Source organism: Struthio camelus, chromosome 17 (assembly GCF_040807025.1).
Source record: "Struthio camelus isolate bStrCam1 chromosome 17, bStrCam1.hap1, whole genome shotgun sequence".
NCBI lineage: Eukaryota > Metazoa > Chordata > Aves > Struthioniformes > Struthionidae > Struthio > Struthio camelus.
The window spans coordinates 8,220,509-8,235,810 of NC_090958.1; the positions used below are offsets into that span (position 1 = coordinate 8,220,509).

Below are 15,302 nucleotides of genomic sequence, written 5' to 3' on the forward strand. Positions count from 1 at the left end.
ATACGTAGTTGAAGGTGCATTTGTGGATGGCAGGAAAAAACTAGCTATGTCAGTGCATCCTGTAACCTGCTGTGCTCTGTGTCCATCCAGCCCCTGAGGACCAGAGCTGCTGCTGAGAGGCACCGAAGCAGAACTGACCTGCATCAGTGCAGGAAGGGGCCGTAACTGAGCACATCTTCCCCTGGGCTGCCTGCCTAGTCAGTGCAGCTCGCTGGCTTGCACACCCAACAGCTGCTTTTCAGGAATAGTGTCCCAGTCCTCAGCTTGCTGCTGGCAGCAGGGGCATGAGCTCACTGCCCCTCGTCAGTGCTGGTGAATGGAGGTACTGCTTGTAGGGATTTACCTCTGTGCCTGGCAAGCTGAAGCAGCATCTTCCCCTCTCCTCGCTTTGAAGTCAGTTGGCAACAAGCAAAAGGGTGGTACTCCAGCAGGCAGGAATATACAGATGAGCCACAGCCCATGCAGGTGTCCACACAGCATTTTTCTTTTAAGCTTTAATACAAGGTAGCATAATCTGCACCTTCTCATTATGAGGTATTTAAAACATTTTACAAAGAAATGGTATTCAAAGGCATTTAAAAATAAAATGTTTCCCTTTTCTGAATCAAACACTGACACTAAACCCCCTGCTGCCAAGTGCTGTTCCCTGTTAGGCCCGCAGCTATATAGCAGAGGGCTAGAAAACTTACTTGAATGGCTTGAATCCCCTGAAGTGGAGATGGATGTTTCCCTGAACTGGCCTTGCCTCGGTGCCATTTGGGAGACTCTGCAGCAGCCGTCCCTTCCAAACTCCCTGAAACACTTGCTGATAAAAGTTGTTACAAACGCACTCTTAAGGGGCCCAGGCTCTGTCAGCGAGTCTTGCTGCACAAGCAGAGTGTGCGTGAAGGAGGCTAGGCCCAGAAGCCCTGCCGTAACTTTGGGATTTTGCAAAAGCAGTTGCCCTGTCCTGCCGTTGGAGCAGGAGCTGCTGTGTCTGGGTCGTCCCCCCCGCCCCCCCTCCCCCCAAACAGCTGGCTTGGCCACTCGGTCCAGAGCTGGCCCTGTAGGAAGTCAAGGGAACGTGGGAGCTGATGTTAGCTACCCTCAGTGCTCAACTCACTGTAGGTGACTGAAGGGCAGGTTATGTTTCTTCACTCCACAAATATCTACTGCTAGCCTTCTGGTTTCCTGATCTGTGTAAGTGAGCAGGAAGTAGAGACTGCCTGGACACCTACAACTCTGGCTGTGCGTGCAGCACCACAGGAATGGAGATGTGGCCTCAGCCTTGGAAGACCTGGATTTCTCAGCAGCTTGAGAAGAGCTTTTCCAAAATGACACTGGGCTAAACGTACTGCTCCTGGCCAGAGCCATCCCTCAAATACACTCTTCCCCTCAGAAAAAAAGATTCAGTAGCAGGATCCTGGACAGTGTCTCCAGCTCTCAACCACTAAAGCGAAAAGGCAGGAACTATAATCAGAGTGTAATTATCTAGCTATGTCTCACGTGAAGCTCCCCTCAGTCCCTGCAGTACTGCTCACTCCTGGGGTTCCAGGCTGAAACGCAAGTAACAGTGCACACCATTCAACAGGAAAGGAACAGAAAAAGAGGAAGCCAAGACCATGCTCTGGACTATGCGATCTGTGGCCAAGTGTGAGCCTGGCCCATCATCCCCCCTACCCCCTGGCACTCCATGGAGATAGGCGGGAGGAAGCAGCAGGGTCCACCACACCAGTCCCCAGCTGGTCATGCACTGAACGGTTCCCCCAAACAGACCATGATGACAGCCCATTGGTCTGTCCTTCTGCATCACCTCCAGCTGGCTTTCATCAAAAAGAAAACAAAATAGGAATGAACACACGCACCACCCCCTGCACTCAGTGGGAAGCTGGGGGCTTCACTCAGCCTGTACCTCTTCCACCCCAGCTGCTCAGGCACCAGGGGTACCCGCCTGCCCCATGAGTGGACCGCTACCATCGTGCGTGTCCTCCACAGGTGTCTCGTTAGTGTGCACCACGATTGTGTTCTCCTCTACAAGCTCACAGGCAGGGTTGCTGAACGCCGAGAGTGGCAGTGTGATGCGCTGCATTTCACGCTCATAAACTTTCTGTTCATGCTTCTCCTTCAGGTCTTTCCCCCTAGATAATTTAAAAAAAACAAATGTGCAAAGGGTGACTGCCACTGCTTACATGCAGAGTCCCAGAGCGATGCAGCTGAAAGGAAGGGGGTCATCTCTTTAACAAACAGATGTTCCAGCCATATACAGAGGGCCCAGAAACATTCCCTGCTTATCATTGCTGTAAGCAGAACACCCTACATGTGTACCTCTACAAGAAGCAGCCAAGCGGTGTCTTTCCCGCCCTCATAAACTGGCTTATTCACTGACAGAGCTACAGCTAAATCAGGATTGTAAAGCCAGGCTTCTCCTTCAAGCCATAGCACTGACAATTGCTTCCTAGTACTTTATAGTCAGTCTCCTGGCGCTGGCTAGTGCAGGCCCAGGGGAGCAGTGAAACTGCACAGAGCCCACTGCTGTGCAGAAGAGCTTCTGTAGCCTGCTTCATCTGACAGGAACAAATACATCTGTGGTGACAGATTCTGCCTTTTGTTGCAGCAAACAGACTTATGTAGCAAATGAAGCTGTCACTGAAAGTATTAAACTCTACTTTAGAGCTGGCCTTGCTTGCTGCGGCTGCAACAAGCAGCCTGAGGGACCATAACCGGTCCCTCAGACCTACCTCACTCTTCAGCCTGTTGCTAAGGGAGGTGACACCTCTGTAATTTGCACAGCTGAAGAACTGTGTTGCTTTAAAAATGGATGGCATTAATAGCATGTTGTCTCCAGAAAAGTTGTGTACACCGAAAACCATTGAGCTCCTAAACCCATTGAAGGTTTCTCACCACACCCACCCACACCTTGGGTGCAGCTTGGACATGCAGCATTGAGAGCAAGGCACTGGGGAACAAGGGAGAGAGAAGGTAATCCTGCACTGCAGCCCTGCTGCGAGCCGTCTGGGGCTGGAGTGTGAAGTGAAACTGCATTTGGACAAAGCTTAACTTCGGTCTATTGCTCCTTCCTGCTGATGAGGAGTGAGGTGAGACAGGCACCACCCATTCCTCAGCAGACTTGTGATCACAACCAGGCAGAGCTGCTGGGGGTTTCCAGTCAGCACACAAGCAGTTTGGCTGCCTTTCAAAACTGCCTACGAGCGTGCAGCAGCGACTGCTGCTCCTGCCAGCACACCAGACAGCATTCTCTGAAGTGACACCTCAAATCAGATTCCTCGACAAGCAGCGTTCTGTGTTTTGCCCCTTATGTAACACTCCTCTCTGTGTTTTTTCTGTCCGCGTTTATTATAAACACTTACATAAGGCCATGTTCCAGCTTGGGAAAGGGCTCCTTCTGCTTGGCTGTGTCAGACTGCTGTCAAACAGCCAAAATGCAGAGCAAACCTTCCCGGAAGAGGGAGCCTGGGCCTTCACTTGCAACCACATTCACTGCTGTTTGTTAATCCTGCTATAACTCTCACAACAGGAAGCTTTCTACCCAATACAATGAAGCAGCTGCACAAGTCATAACTTAAGGGTGAATCAAAACTGACCTCAAAGCAGACAGGAGCTTTGGCAAAATATACATTGTTAACACAAGAAAAGCGTTACATGGGACACAACGCACGTTCAGAAAAGATCTTGCCATTTATTTTTCTCCTAAGGCTAACTAGACTAGTGGAACCAAAAGACTACGGCTGAAGCTGGCCTGCTAGGGGAATTATTTTTTTTTTTCTGATCACAAAAGAAACTTTCTGTGAGGGCACCTCACCCGTTTGCTCCCTCCAGCTTTTACCTAAAAATCAGCTCCCCTGGAAGCATCTGGGAAAGCCACACTGAGGGATAAAAACAAACAAACAAAGAAAAAAAACTTAGAAGGGCAGTTTGAAACTAAACGGGACAGAATCCCATATTGATGGGTCAAAAGGAGAAGAACAGGATTATTTCTTAGATAGTTACTTTCTCAGTGTGACAAAATAAGCTCTTGCAGCATCGGTAATGTAGGAGAATTTATGCTTCCATCTGCCTTTTCATTAGGATCTGGCTGGGTCTGCAGGAGCTCAGACTCCTGATCTGTATAGACTGTTTCATGCCTACACCAGCTTTTGAACAAAGGAGAGAAGCCACTGACCTCTTGTAGATGTATCCCATGACAATACCAGCTCCAATGGCAATGATTATGACCATCATGATCAGCCCCAGCACATACCCTGTGAGGAAAGGAAGGAAAGAGGCAAAATTAGAGGCCGTAAATCCAGCTACCGCATTGCTTTCAGAGCCTCAAAACAAATCCACCCCACCCAGAATTACAGGAATGGATCCAATGCATGACTGTGGGTTTGTACCTAGTGTCCCTAAGTCCTTCTTTTCTTTGGAGCTCATCTGCACTCTCTGACTGATCCCAATGACAGGCTGCACAGCGGCTGCCTCGCTCCGGGAGGGTAAGGTATCCGCCGGTTCAAACACCTGGTTGACCTCCTGAGAAATACCAACCTCTGTTGTAGGGTCTGGGGCTGCGGTAGAAGTACCATCTGTTGGGCAGAAAAGACAGACATACCAAATACCAAGCAGAGATTAGGACTTCGAAGCAGCACGTGCCTAGTGAGTAGGACAGATCTAGTCTGGCATCACTGAACTGCCTTTATCGTGCACTGACACACGCTTATTTCCTCTTGCCCTGTTGCCAGAAATCCTACCAAGACAGGAAAGAAACATACTCCTCTCCCGCTTTGCTTTGACCTGAATCCGTTTAACAGGGAGTGCAAGGTACCACCACAGACGAGACAGGAGTCAGACAGCAGAATGAAACCCAGATTCAGGGCATTAGTCCAGGGGATGCACAATGACTTCATTTAGTGCACAGATCAATATACAGGCTGCAGCTTCAATCGCGCTGAACAGACATGAACAAGGTGATCAGAACCTCCATCCCAAACCTCCCAGGAGCCCCTTTATCTCTCTTCTGCCTCAATTCTCCTGACGCACAAAGGTTTGATGGAAGCAGACTCCAGTAGGTGTGAAAACAACCAAGGGATGCTCTTCTTTCCCAATCCTTCCTTGCAGTCATGTAGCAAACTCCTTTAGCACAACAGACGGGTTAAGTCACAGCAACAGTTCGGGCAGCACATCACTGACTAGTATAACCACACCAAATCCCTCCTCAGCCAGAGCTCCAAGAAAGGATCGCAAGGAGGGATGTTCATGGCACAGTCTCTTTCCCAGCCCTGTGGATTTTTATCAACAGCCTTGAGACCTATTTTCAAGACAGCTTCCTCTTTCATGCCACAGTTTAAACAGGAGCTGTAGAACAGTAAAAGCTATGCCAGCAGAACATACCTACTACCTGTGCGGGCCAGCCCTAAACGAAAAAAACATACCTTTTGGAAATGCCATTCACAGCATGCACTCACACCTGAAAACTCCCTTCGCTTCACAGTAGGCCCTGGATCTCACCCCACAGCTCACAATACCTCTGCGTGGGTTTGTATCTGCAGCCATTTTGAGTCCTCAGTGGAATGTGAAATGGAAGTGCAGAAGGGGAGTGAGAGACAGGAAATCAGGGTCTCCTGCACTGCACAATCACTCTGCATCAGGTCAGCCAGAGAAGCTCAACTAACGAAAGCTGCAGGAGATGGCTACAATAAAAAAGTGCCCACTCTGAGACACAGAAACGGCCAGATTACTTAAACGTGCAAATGGTGAATTGGCTGAAAGGTCAGTCAACTCCCCTGATCCCAAAGCTGCAGGACTAAGCGTTTGGAGTAAAGATCTTGGCAACAACATTTGTTTTGCTTTATCTTGAGGGAAAAGCAGGCAAAAGACGAGGGAAGGAAAGTAGAGGGCGTAAGTGTGGGGGGAAGTGTTTACATGCAGGGATAGCAATCCTGAGGGACAGCGGAGTTCATAAACCTTGAGGGGGCTCAGAAATAAGCAAACAGCTCAAAAAACAAGCAGTTACTTTGGACTCAGTCAATAGAAACATCTCCTCTCCCTGGCTCAGGCTTCAGCAGGTTATTTCCCACTCTGACACACCCGACTACCCAGGAGGAATCCAGTCTTTGTGGTGTCCTTCCTTTACCGTCCTCCTCTCAATTCTCTTTTTTTCCCCAAGTTTCCCTGCCTGCAGCCTCCCCTTTCCCCCCAACTCAGCCCAGCGCTCGCTGTTTCGACAGCAGTAACCCCCACCATGCTGATGCTCTCCCAACGTCTCTTTAATTCCTAGATGTCCAGATCTCGACTTTACCCAGCGTGGCCAGAGCCCTACGGCAGGGAACGAGACAGTGCGGGGGGTCGAGGCTCTGCACCGCCCTTTCCTGGTGCTAAGGGAAGAGCTCCAGGGGTGGAGCGTGGCACGGCTGGGAGGCAGAAGTGTGCCCGCAGGGCTGTGCTTCGGGAGCAGCACGGCCGGGCGAGGGGTGGAGGGGAGCCCTGGGGACACCTGCTCCCTGTTCCCAGGGATGGGAAGTGGGGCCACCAGAGCCAGAGCTGTTTATGTGCAGGGGGGTGCTGGTGTGTGGAGAGGGTTGTTGTGTGCAGGGAGGGTGTGGGGGGTGTTGGTGTGCAAGGGGGAAGGTGTGGGGGGGATGTTAGAGTGCAGGGGGCTTTTGGTATACAAGGGGAAGGGTGTGCAGGGGGTTGCTGGAGTGCACAGTGTGTGTACACGGGGTATGTTGGTGTGCAGGGTGTGCGTGCCGGTGTGCAAGGGGGAGGGTGTGCGGGGAGTTGTTGGAGTGCACAGGGTGCACTCCACCCCATGGGGGGTGGTGGTATGCAAGGTGTGCGTGCAGGGGGGTGTTGGTGTGCAAACTGCGCATGCGTGGGGGTGCCGGTGTGCAAGGGGGAGGGTGTGCGGGGGAGCTGTTGGAGCGCACAGGGTGCGTGCACGGGGGGGGGTGGTGTGCAAGGTGTGCGTGCAGGGGGGTGCCGGTGTGCAAGGGGGAGGGTGTGCGGGGGAGCTGTTGGAGCGCACAGGGTGCGTGCACGGGGGGGGGTGGTGTGCAAGGTGTGCGTGCAGGGGGGTGCCGGTGTGCAAGGGGGAGGGTGTGCGGGGGAGCTGTTGGAGCGCACAGGGTGCGTGCACGGGGGGGGGTGGTGTGCAAGGTGTGCGTGCAGGGGGGTGCCGGTGTGCAAGGGGGAGGGTGTGCGGGGGAGCTGTTGGAGCGCACAGGGTGCGTGCACGGGGGGGGGGGTGGTGTGCAAGGTGTGCGTGCAGGGGGGTGCCGGTGTGCAAGGGGGAGGGTGTGCGGGGGAGCTGTTGGAGCGCACAGGGTGCGTGCACGGGGGGGGGTGGTGTGCAAGGTGTGCGTGCAGGGGGGTGCCGGTGTGCAAGGGGGAGGGTGTGCGGGGGAGCTGTTGGAGCGCACAGGGTGCGTGCACGGGGGGGGGTGGTGTGCAAGGTGTGCGTGCAGGGGGGTGCCGGTGTGCAAGGGGGAGGGTGTGCGGGGGAGCTGTTGGAGCGCACAGGGTGCGTGCACGGGGGGTGGTGGTGTGCAAGGTGTGCGTGCAGGGGGGTGCCGGTGTGCAAGGGGGAGGGTGTGCGGGGGAGCTGTTGGAGCGCACAGGGTGCGTGCACGGGGGGGGGTGGTGTGCAAGGTGTGCGTGCAGGGGGGTGCCGGTGTGCAAGGGGGGTGCAGGGGGGGCTGCTGGGGTGCAGGGGGTCCCCAGCGGCAGCAGGCAGGACGGGGAGGACGGGGGCGGGCCGGGTCGGGCGGCTCCTACCTGGGCACGGGGCGATGTCGCACGGTCTCGGCTCGGGGACCCCGGCGGCGCCTCGGACGTAGCACCAGGGCGCGGCGGCGCCGTCGGGGTTTCTGCAGCTGCTGTGGTCCTCGGCGGCTGCGGGAGGGCACGGGGCCGTCAGCGCGGGCCCGGCCCGGCCCGGCCCGACCCCCGCGCCCCGGCCCCGGCACCCACCTGCCGGCAGCGCGGCGCCGCCGCCGCTCCGCACCGCCAGCCAGTTGAGGCACGGGGCGCCGCCGGAGGCCACTCGCCGGCTGCCGCGGTAGGACGCGCCGTCGCCGCGGAGGCACTCTGCGGAGAGACGAGGCCGGGCCATGCGGAGCGGCCCCCGCCGCCCCCCATCCCCGCGGCGCCCCCCGGTAACAAAAGCGGCGGCGGCGGCGGCGGGGCCGCGACTCACCCTCGGCGCCGCGGGCGGCGGCCAGCAGCAGCCAGCCCAGCAGCAGCAGCGCGCCCAGCGCCGCCGCCCGCCGCCGGCCCCCGCGCAGCATCCTCGGCGCGCAGGGCTCGGAGCCGCCGCCAGCCCCGCCGCGCCGCTCGGCGAGACCTGCCCCGCTCTCGCCTCCCCGGTAAACAACGGCCGGGCCGGGCTGCGCCGCGCTGCGCCGCGCTGCCCCCCCCGCCCCGCCGCCCCGCCAGCCGCCGGGTCCTAACGCTGCCGCCCGCCCCCGGGCGCCTCCCGGCCCCGAGCTCCGGCAGCGCAGGGCTCGGGGCGGGCACCGGGGGCAGCAGCCGGGCTCGTTTGGCTGCGGAGAACAAAGGGGATTGTTCCCCCCACCCCCGACCCCCGGGAAACTCCGGGCCAGCAGAGCACAGCCCGACACCGCAGCGTGCCTGTGCTCCCGAGCGTGGCAGGGGGATGGTGTGATTGCTCAGGGGTCTCGAAATTGCCATCTCCCCTGGAGAATTACCTCCACTGACTAAACTCTCCTCCCTCTTTCCCCGTTTGGGTTCGCTTAGGCTCGCGGAGGGAGACCGCGAGTTGGAGCCGCATGCTAGCGGAGTGTGGAGGCCCGGCACATCCACATTAAAGATTTACCTTCTTCTCGCCTCGGCTAATCGATTGCTTTGCTTTGACTCCACATGCACTAAGAGCTGTGTCTGCCTATAGAAAAACAAAGTAGAAAGCCTGAAAAAAGCTTTACAGTAATTATATTGCAGGCATTCAGCCACAGCAATAAAACCTTTCTGCGGACATTTCAAACCAGTTACAATAGATGCTTCTGTTTCCAGACAGGCAAAGGTATTCAGATACTGCGAAGCCGGTGACTGTACACAAGCATCTAGAGTCATCAGCAATGTTTCTGTTTCACAGGAGTGAAAAGCGAGCAGCTGAATGCTCCTCCTGTCTGACAAAGCTCTCAAAGGCGGCCTGGGGCAACTGATGGGTTTGTGGCCAAGGCACAGGCCTGCAGCACGAGGTGCTACTTCTGGCTTTCCCACAGACTTCCTTCTGACCTTGGCAGATTTGTCCGCTTCACTTCTTTGCTCTTTCACTTTCTCTCTTTTACATGAGAGATCATCAAACCTTCCCCCCTTAAAGGAGGACAGGGAAGTTTTCTTCTTTTAAAGTGCCTTGAAATCACATGGAAAACAGTAAACACAAAGTATTTTTATGCCAGGAAGCTGCATGTTGTATTCAGTGTTTGATGAATCACTTTTCGGGGCAGTGCTGGCTGGAACAGCAGTCCTTCCCTTCCGCTCCCAGATGTTTCCATCCTGGCAGTGCTCCCTATCGTGCTGGCACAGGTATTGGTGTGACAAGTGGGCTCTGTGTACTGATCCAGCCCAGCTGGTACCCTTTTCCCACAGGTCACCCACACTTTAGCCCTTTTCAGCCAGGTCACCTGCTGGAGCCAGTCCACAATGCAGCCACAAAAAACAGGTGTACCAGCATGACAGCGGTAATGGGGGAGCAGGTTAATTAAGCAGCACTACAACTGAACGTGAAACCATAAGCCTTAGCACTTTTACGTGATTCACATTTCAACAATATGATTTAACACCACAGTAAACTTAGTTTACTAACGTCAGATTAAAAATACTGCAGCCAGACTTGCTAAGTTGGGAAAAAGCGCCTGTGTGTCAATCCTGGCTGACATCACCCGCTAAAATGTCTGCTTTATGCGCTTCCGATCCTTGTGTGCACAGACTCTCAGCTGCTCTGCTCCTTACGCTCTCTAATTACGCTCTACAAAGGCAATGCTAACTGCAGTAAGCAAGAATTTTTAATGACTGACTATCAGATCAGACCCTCTGCACGTAATACCTCTTCATAAGAGATGTTAAGGGCCAAATTCCATTCAGTTGGAAATTGCAGGACCACACATGCATCCAAAGGTATAGTCTGTCCAAAACCATTTGCAGAGGGCTGCCAACCTGTTAATTTCTTATAGTTCTTATAGTTCAATTCATTTTTTATAGTTCACTTCATGAGACTAACTAAAGCTTCCATGCCATTTTGCGCAGAAAGCACCTCCTCCTGTACATACTGATCCCAGAACTGCAGGCTGGGCAGTAATCTCTGCGGAAACAAATCCCAAACTTTCCCAGCTCTCCTATTATGTAACAAGATAAATTTGAACTTCTTATTTCACCCAGCCAAGTTCCAGCAAACAATTTGCATTTCTAGTCCATGGAAGGACAACGGGGAATCTGGGAGAAATGCAAAAGCCTTCATATTAATGGCAAAGATCAAAGTCTTTTCCATGACTGACTTCTAAGCATAATTTTGTCTTTCATCTCTAGTTTTCTCCAGGACGAGGGAAGATTTATGCCTGGCAGTTTCACAGAGTTAAATTTAATAGGATGCCAGTGGAAGCTGTCAAAGGTGGACTCGATTGCTCTTTTTGCTTTTTGGGAATGGGCTTGCTCTTCTTGCTGCGTTCTTAGAGATGAAACCTGACATTACTTCTTAAGACTTGATTTTAAAGGAACTACCTGAACTACAACCAAGCAATTAGCTCTGCATCTACGGCCTCACATATTTTACGTATAAAAGTATGTATGTGCATACACATGCATGCACCACAAAGCATACACCACTACCATCCACAAATGCTTCACAGGAGAATTAATATGCTACTTTAGGAATGGGAGAGATTAACAAACCTCCCTAAACTCGGTGTGAACCAGTTTCAACTGCACTGGTACCTTCCAGCCATTTACCTTACACAGGTTCCGGAACGAACAATGTCCGTTTTCTCTGTTCTGCCTGTCCACTGGGCTTTATTTTGTTCTACTTTTTCACCTGTGGAGAAATTCAAAGTGTATAGGAAGTTTTCTTAAAGAAGAAAGATACAAGGAGGCTGACATGTAGCACAGCATGCTGTGCAAGGGGAGGCAGCCCCAGATATATAGTTCTGGGAGGGACTCTGCAAGAAGCCATCAAACCCATTCCCTGGCCACAGCCAAGTATGTTCAGATCTTCCCTGGGAAAAGTTTATCCAGACTCCTAGAGAATGAACTAATATGCTTTATTACTTAATTGTACTAACCAGATACTGGCGGGAGTAAACAAAAGCAACTTTCTAATCTAAGTATTCTTTCCTAGACAAATTAACACAGATTGCTTAAAATGGAGAAAGCTGACCGTTGCCCTCCTTGTAACAGGTCATATGTCACATTCCCACCACTTCTTCCTTTATCCTTTCTAGGCAAAACAAAATATTTTTTTCCAACGTTTCCCTCAAAACCAATTTTTCTAAACCTTTCTTCATTCCAGTTCACCCTTTCTCCAATTTTCCTGAGTCCTTCCTAAGTTGAAGGAAACTGAAGACAGTATGCTCTGAGGCCTCATCCACTAAGAGCAAAATAATAGAGCAATTTTGTTTAAAGCTTAAAATATTGTAAGCATCAAATGCTGCTAAACACTACTAAGTACTTACTACTCCAGCTAAGCTTTTTTTTTTTTTTTTTTTTCCCCCAACTCCTTTGTCGCCTCTGTCTGGATCATGAAAACATAAAAATAGCTGTGGGTCTCACCTATAAAAAGCCTTCAGTAAGCAGTGACGTAGGAGTCAGAAACAAATGTTTTATTCCTAACCTAGAAACAATATGATTAGAAGAATTAAAAAAAAAAAAAAGGTTGGAACAAACAAATCAGATATGAAGTTTATGAAATTGTGAGCTGAGGTATAACCAAAAATCAAGACAGAGACAGCCACTACAAAGGAGTCAGTGCAGAGCGATAAAGAGAAATCTCTGATTGCACTGTTGCATCCCCCTGCTGACATGTTCAAGGAGAGGCTTCCCCTCCCCCTTCCCATCTGACAGCATGAGCTATTGCTAAGTAAATGCCAGCCACAGCCTCCAAGGACTAACAAGGAAGTCTGCAGAAGCAAAACAACCATATGTGATATTTGAACTGGTTCAGACTGGTTCAGAGAGTTTGCTCTACTTACTCAAAGTGCCTGCTCAGAGGAGCGTTCTGTGTGGGCTGTAATGAAAGGACAGAGGCCTTGGGAGGGCAGTCTGGGCCCTATCGTTTCCCGGGGCAGAGGCAGTGCAGCTATACTGCTCTAGCACCAAGAGATCAGCACTAAACACTCTCAGCAGTCACTGACGTGGGAGATTTTACACCCGGAGGCCTCTCTAGCAGCAACACCTTTGTCCAGCGCCCTCGGCGGTCCCGAGGGACCCAACTGCCCACCGACATTTGTGTTCCCGCGGGTTTACTGTGGTTGTTATGAGGGTCTCGGTTTGGATCACTGTCCTCAGCCCTTTCCCCTTCTTGAGCATTTCGAAATCGTTATCTGGATCACAGACACTTTGTTTTTACCTGCTTTCCAACGGGTGTTTCTCCTAGCAAGGTATAAAATTGTAGCGATACTCTTAGGAACAAGGCACAGCTGTCTGAAGAGGGAAAGACATCCCATGCCAGCTTTCAGCCTCCACTTGCACTCTTTCTTTCTACAGATGCAGGCTGCTATTGACAAAAAACAGAGCATGTATTTAAGGGTGGAGGAAGGGAAGTTATTTTGAAAGATACTGTGATCTAATCAGAGAACACATGGGTCTATGAGTCAAGAATTAGCAGCCTTAATCTAATTCATTTACTGATTTGTTGTTTGACCTCAGGCAAGTTTCTGCCTCAGTTTCCCATGTTAATACTACTTATGGCACAGAAGAGAGAAAGAATTAAATATCTGCAAAGTGCTTTGAAAGCCTCAGTTACATAATAGTTACATGATGAAACAGTATTCAAGGAGAAGGAATCATGACAAGGGATGTGCATGGAAAGTCTAAGACGTTCCCAAGTCCTACATGTGTAGTGCTGGCTCAGATGAAGAGCTCAACTAAACATTAATGCAGGCAGGAAAATACAAGAATGTGTTGCTTTGTACTGTATAAAAGCAGCTTTGTAGTTCCTGCTTTCTTAATTCATTGTTGTACGCAGCAGTAACTGGCGAAGCTAAGCAGTCGGCTAAAGCAACGTTCTTACTGGTCAGCAAATATCGATCTAGAAATAACAGTTTATCTATCTGCAGATGAGAAACACGAAATAGGCAGCATGAAAATCTATGCCTGGAGACTTGAGTCAAAAGGAATGAAGATTTCTATTCTGGTAACAGACAAATGAACTTCCAGCAAATTGGACAGGATTATTCAAATGTCCTTCTACTAATATTTCACTCACCATGGGAGCTGATTTCACAGTCAAACAGAACTGATGGCCTAAAACTCTACTGTCTAAACATCAATAATCATGGAATATTATCAGCGTAAGAGTCAGCTTCCACTGTGGAAAGAATGAGGTTATAGAGTTGCACTTAAATATGCAAGGCTTCCAGATCCTGCAGAAAATAAACCACCTCTAAAAACACATTATAACCAAGCAACTCCTTTACCCCATACCAACAGAAAGGCAATGGGGAGATAAGCATGTATCCATGAAAAAAAAAAAACGTAACACACGAGCTGATCCTTATTCATACAGGCTACACCTTTTTACCTAGCCAGGCTTTTGGGGACTGGGATCTGAGGCATCTTCGTAATTCAACATGTGAGCAGAGACCAAATTGTTCAGTAGAGCTACTAGTCTTTACTCACAAAAGTGTAGGAGTCACAGACAATACATTTACAATGCAGAGCCTTCACCTCTGGATGTTTATTTCCTTACCTGTCCTGAAAGTAGATAAAAACATTGGCACAAAGGGTACTGTGAAAGACCTCTCTCTCCCTGCAAGTGTTTGCCAGAAGGCTGTGGGAGGGGTTGTGTTTATTTTGGGGAGTTGCCTCTTCTTTCCCTTGCAGAAAGGCAAATCTCTCTATTTTCTCTTTAAGTTCCCCACATGCCATAGGCATGCAGAGCTAGTTCCTTTCAGACTCTCATACATGGACTAGTACATGGACTTTTTATGTCTATTACAAAAGCAAAGAGTCGGTTCCTTAAATTGTCTACAGAATAGAACAAATACCTATTGTTACTGTGGTGTTGAGTTCGCCATTTATAGAGTTAGGATTCAAACAGGTTAAATCACAAGGAGGCACAAAGACCAGAAAGGAACAGAGGTTTGACGAATGCAGGGAAGTTTCACCTCACGCTTTACTTATTTTTTTATAATGTAATTGTGCTTAGAACACCATGCATTCGACTAGTGACCTAGCACCTGAGGTAGGCAGGCCAGAAACATTGCAAAAATACATTTATGCATCCTATTTCATTTTTATTTTCACTGCCTTCCAGGTATTAAATAGGGACAATACCAAATTTCACACAGGTATTTGTTACTCCATCCACTTATGCTAAGAAATCTCATCACACAGCCTCAGAAAAAGGATTTTCTAGTCAAAATAAGGTCATCGTGGCACACAATGTTGCAATCTGCCCATGACAGTACAGATTTTCATATAGTGCTGTGGAGATGGGCACAGGCAGGAAGTGTCTCTGGAAAGAGGAAGATTCGGAAATATGAGAAACATAGGCTGTGTCTCTGCATTCAAGGTCTCTAATCTCTGTCTCCAGGAAATGAAGGCATGCAGCCTGCAGAGTTTAATTCTCTTGGTTTATTACTATTTAAAAATCAGTTTCTGTATCCCCCTCTACAGAGGCTTCACCTTCCAACAGAACATACAAAAAATACACACAATAGAAAAAAAAAAAAAAGATAGGTAGGTAAGTTGCTTTATACAAACAGGTCCCTAAGAACCCAAAAAGGCTAAACAGGCTCGGTTTCAATAGAAGCAGGCCTATAAATAGGCAAGAGACTTCACTGAAGTAGGGAAAGAGTCATCCATCCTCACCTAAGATCCTTTCTTGCTTGCACTGAAGTTAATGGGAGGATTCCCACGAGCTTCAGTAGAAGCAGGATTGGGATTCATCAGAGCCAATGGCAAGTTTTTCTGCTCCTTCCCTTCCAAGGCACTGTCTCTTCCATACAGCATGGAGCCAGGGAAAAATGCCAGTTTTCCTGGCAAATCCCACACTCATGTTTCAGTTGTTCACTCTACAGGACATCTGAGAACAGGCTTTTATTTTCTCTCTTACACTGTGCATTAGCATCAACTGCAGCAAATTTTCAGATTACAACAGT

The 15,302-nt window shown here is 50.3% G+C and overlaps 1 protein-coding gene across 2 annotated transcripts; it reads right to left on the bottom strand.

The window, feature by feature from the left end:
* Positions 1-468: 468 nt before the first annotated feature.
* Positions 469-8,322, bottom strand: PIK3IP1 (phosphoinositide-3-kinase interacting protein 1). Of its 2 annotated transcripts, XM_068911790.1 has the most exons (6): positions 8,168-8,322; positions 7,942-8,058; positions 7,747-7,863; positions 4,374-4,559; positions 4,160-4,238; positions 469-2,117 (listed from the first exon to the last, which is right to left on the bottom strand). In XM_068911790.1, exons 1-6 carry the CDS (start codon positions 8,256-8,258, stop codon positions 1,910-1,912), a joined length of 798 nt encoding a protein of 265 aa, XP_068767891.1. In that variant the 5' UTR covers positions 8,259-8,322; the 3' UTR covers positions 469-1,909. The 2 variants fall into 2 exon arrangements, with proteins under 2 accessions (XP_068767891.1, XP_068767892.1); XM_068911791.1 differs by lacking the exon at positions 7,942-8,058 and having other exon boundaries at positions 8,168-8,294.
* Between the last annotated feature and the right edge of the window lie 6,980 nt (positions 8,323-15,302).

Bases quoted from the DNA above. Each gene is read 5' to 3' on its own strand.
- PIK3IP1 (XM_068911790.1), bottom strand. From the start codon at position 8,258: ATGCTGCGCGGGGGCCGGCGGCGGGCGGCGGCGCTGGGCGCGCTGCTG. The intron at 8,059-8,167 runs GTGAGTCGCGGC...GTCTCTCCGCAG, and splicing joins CGCCGCCCGCGGCGCCGAGG to AGTGCCTCCGCGGCGACGGC. The intron at 2,118-4,159 runs GTCAGTGGCTTC...TAAATTATCTAG, and splicing joins ATGGGATACATCTACAAGAG to GGGGAAAGACCTGAAGGAGA.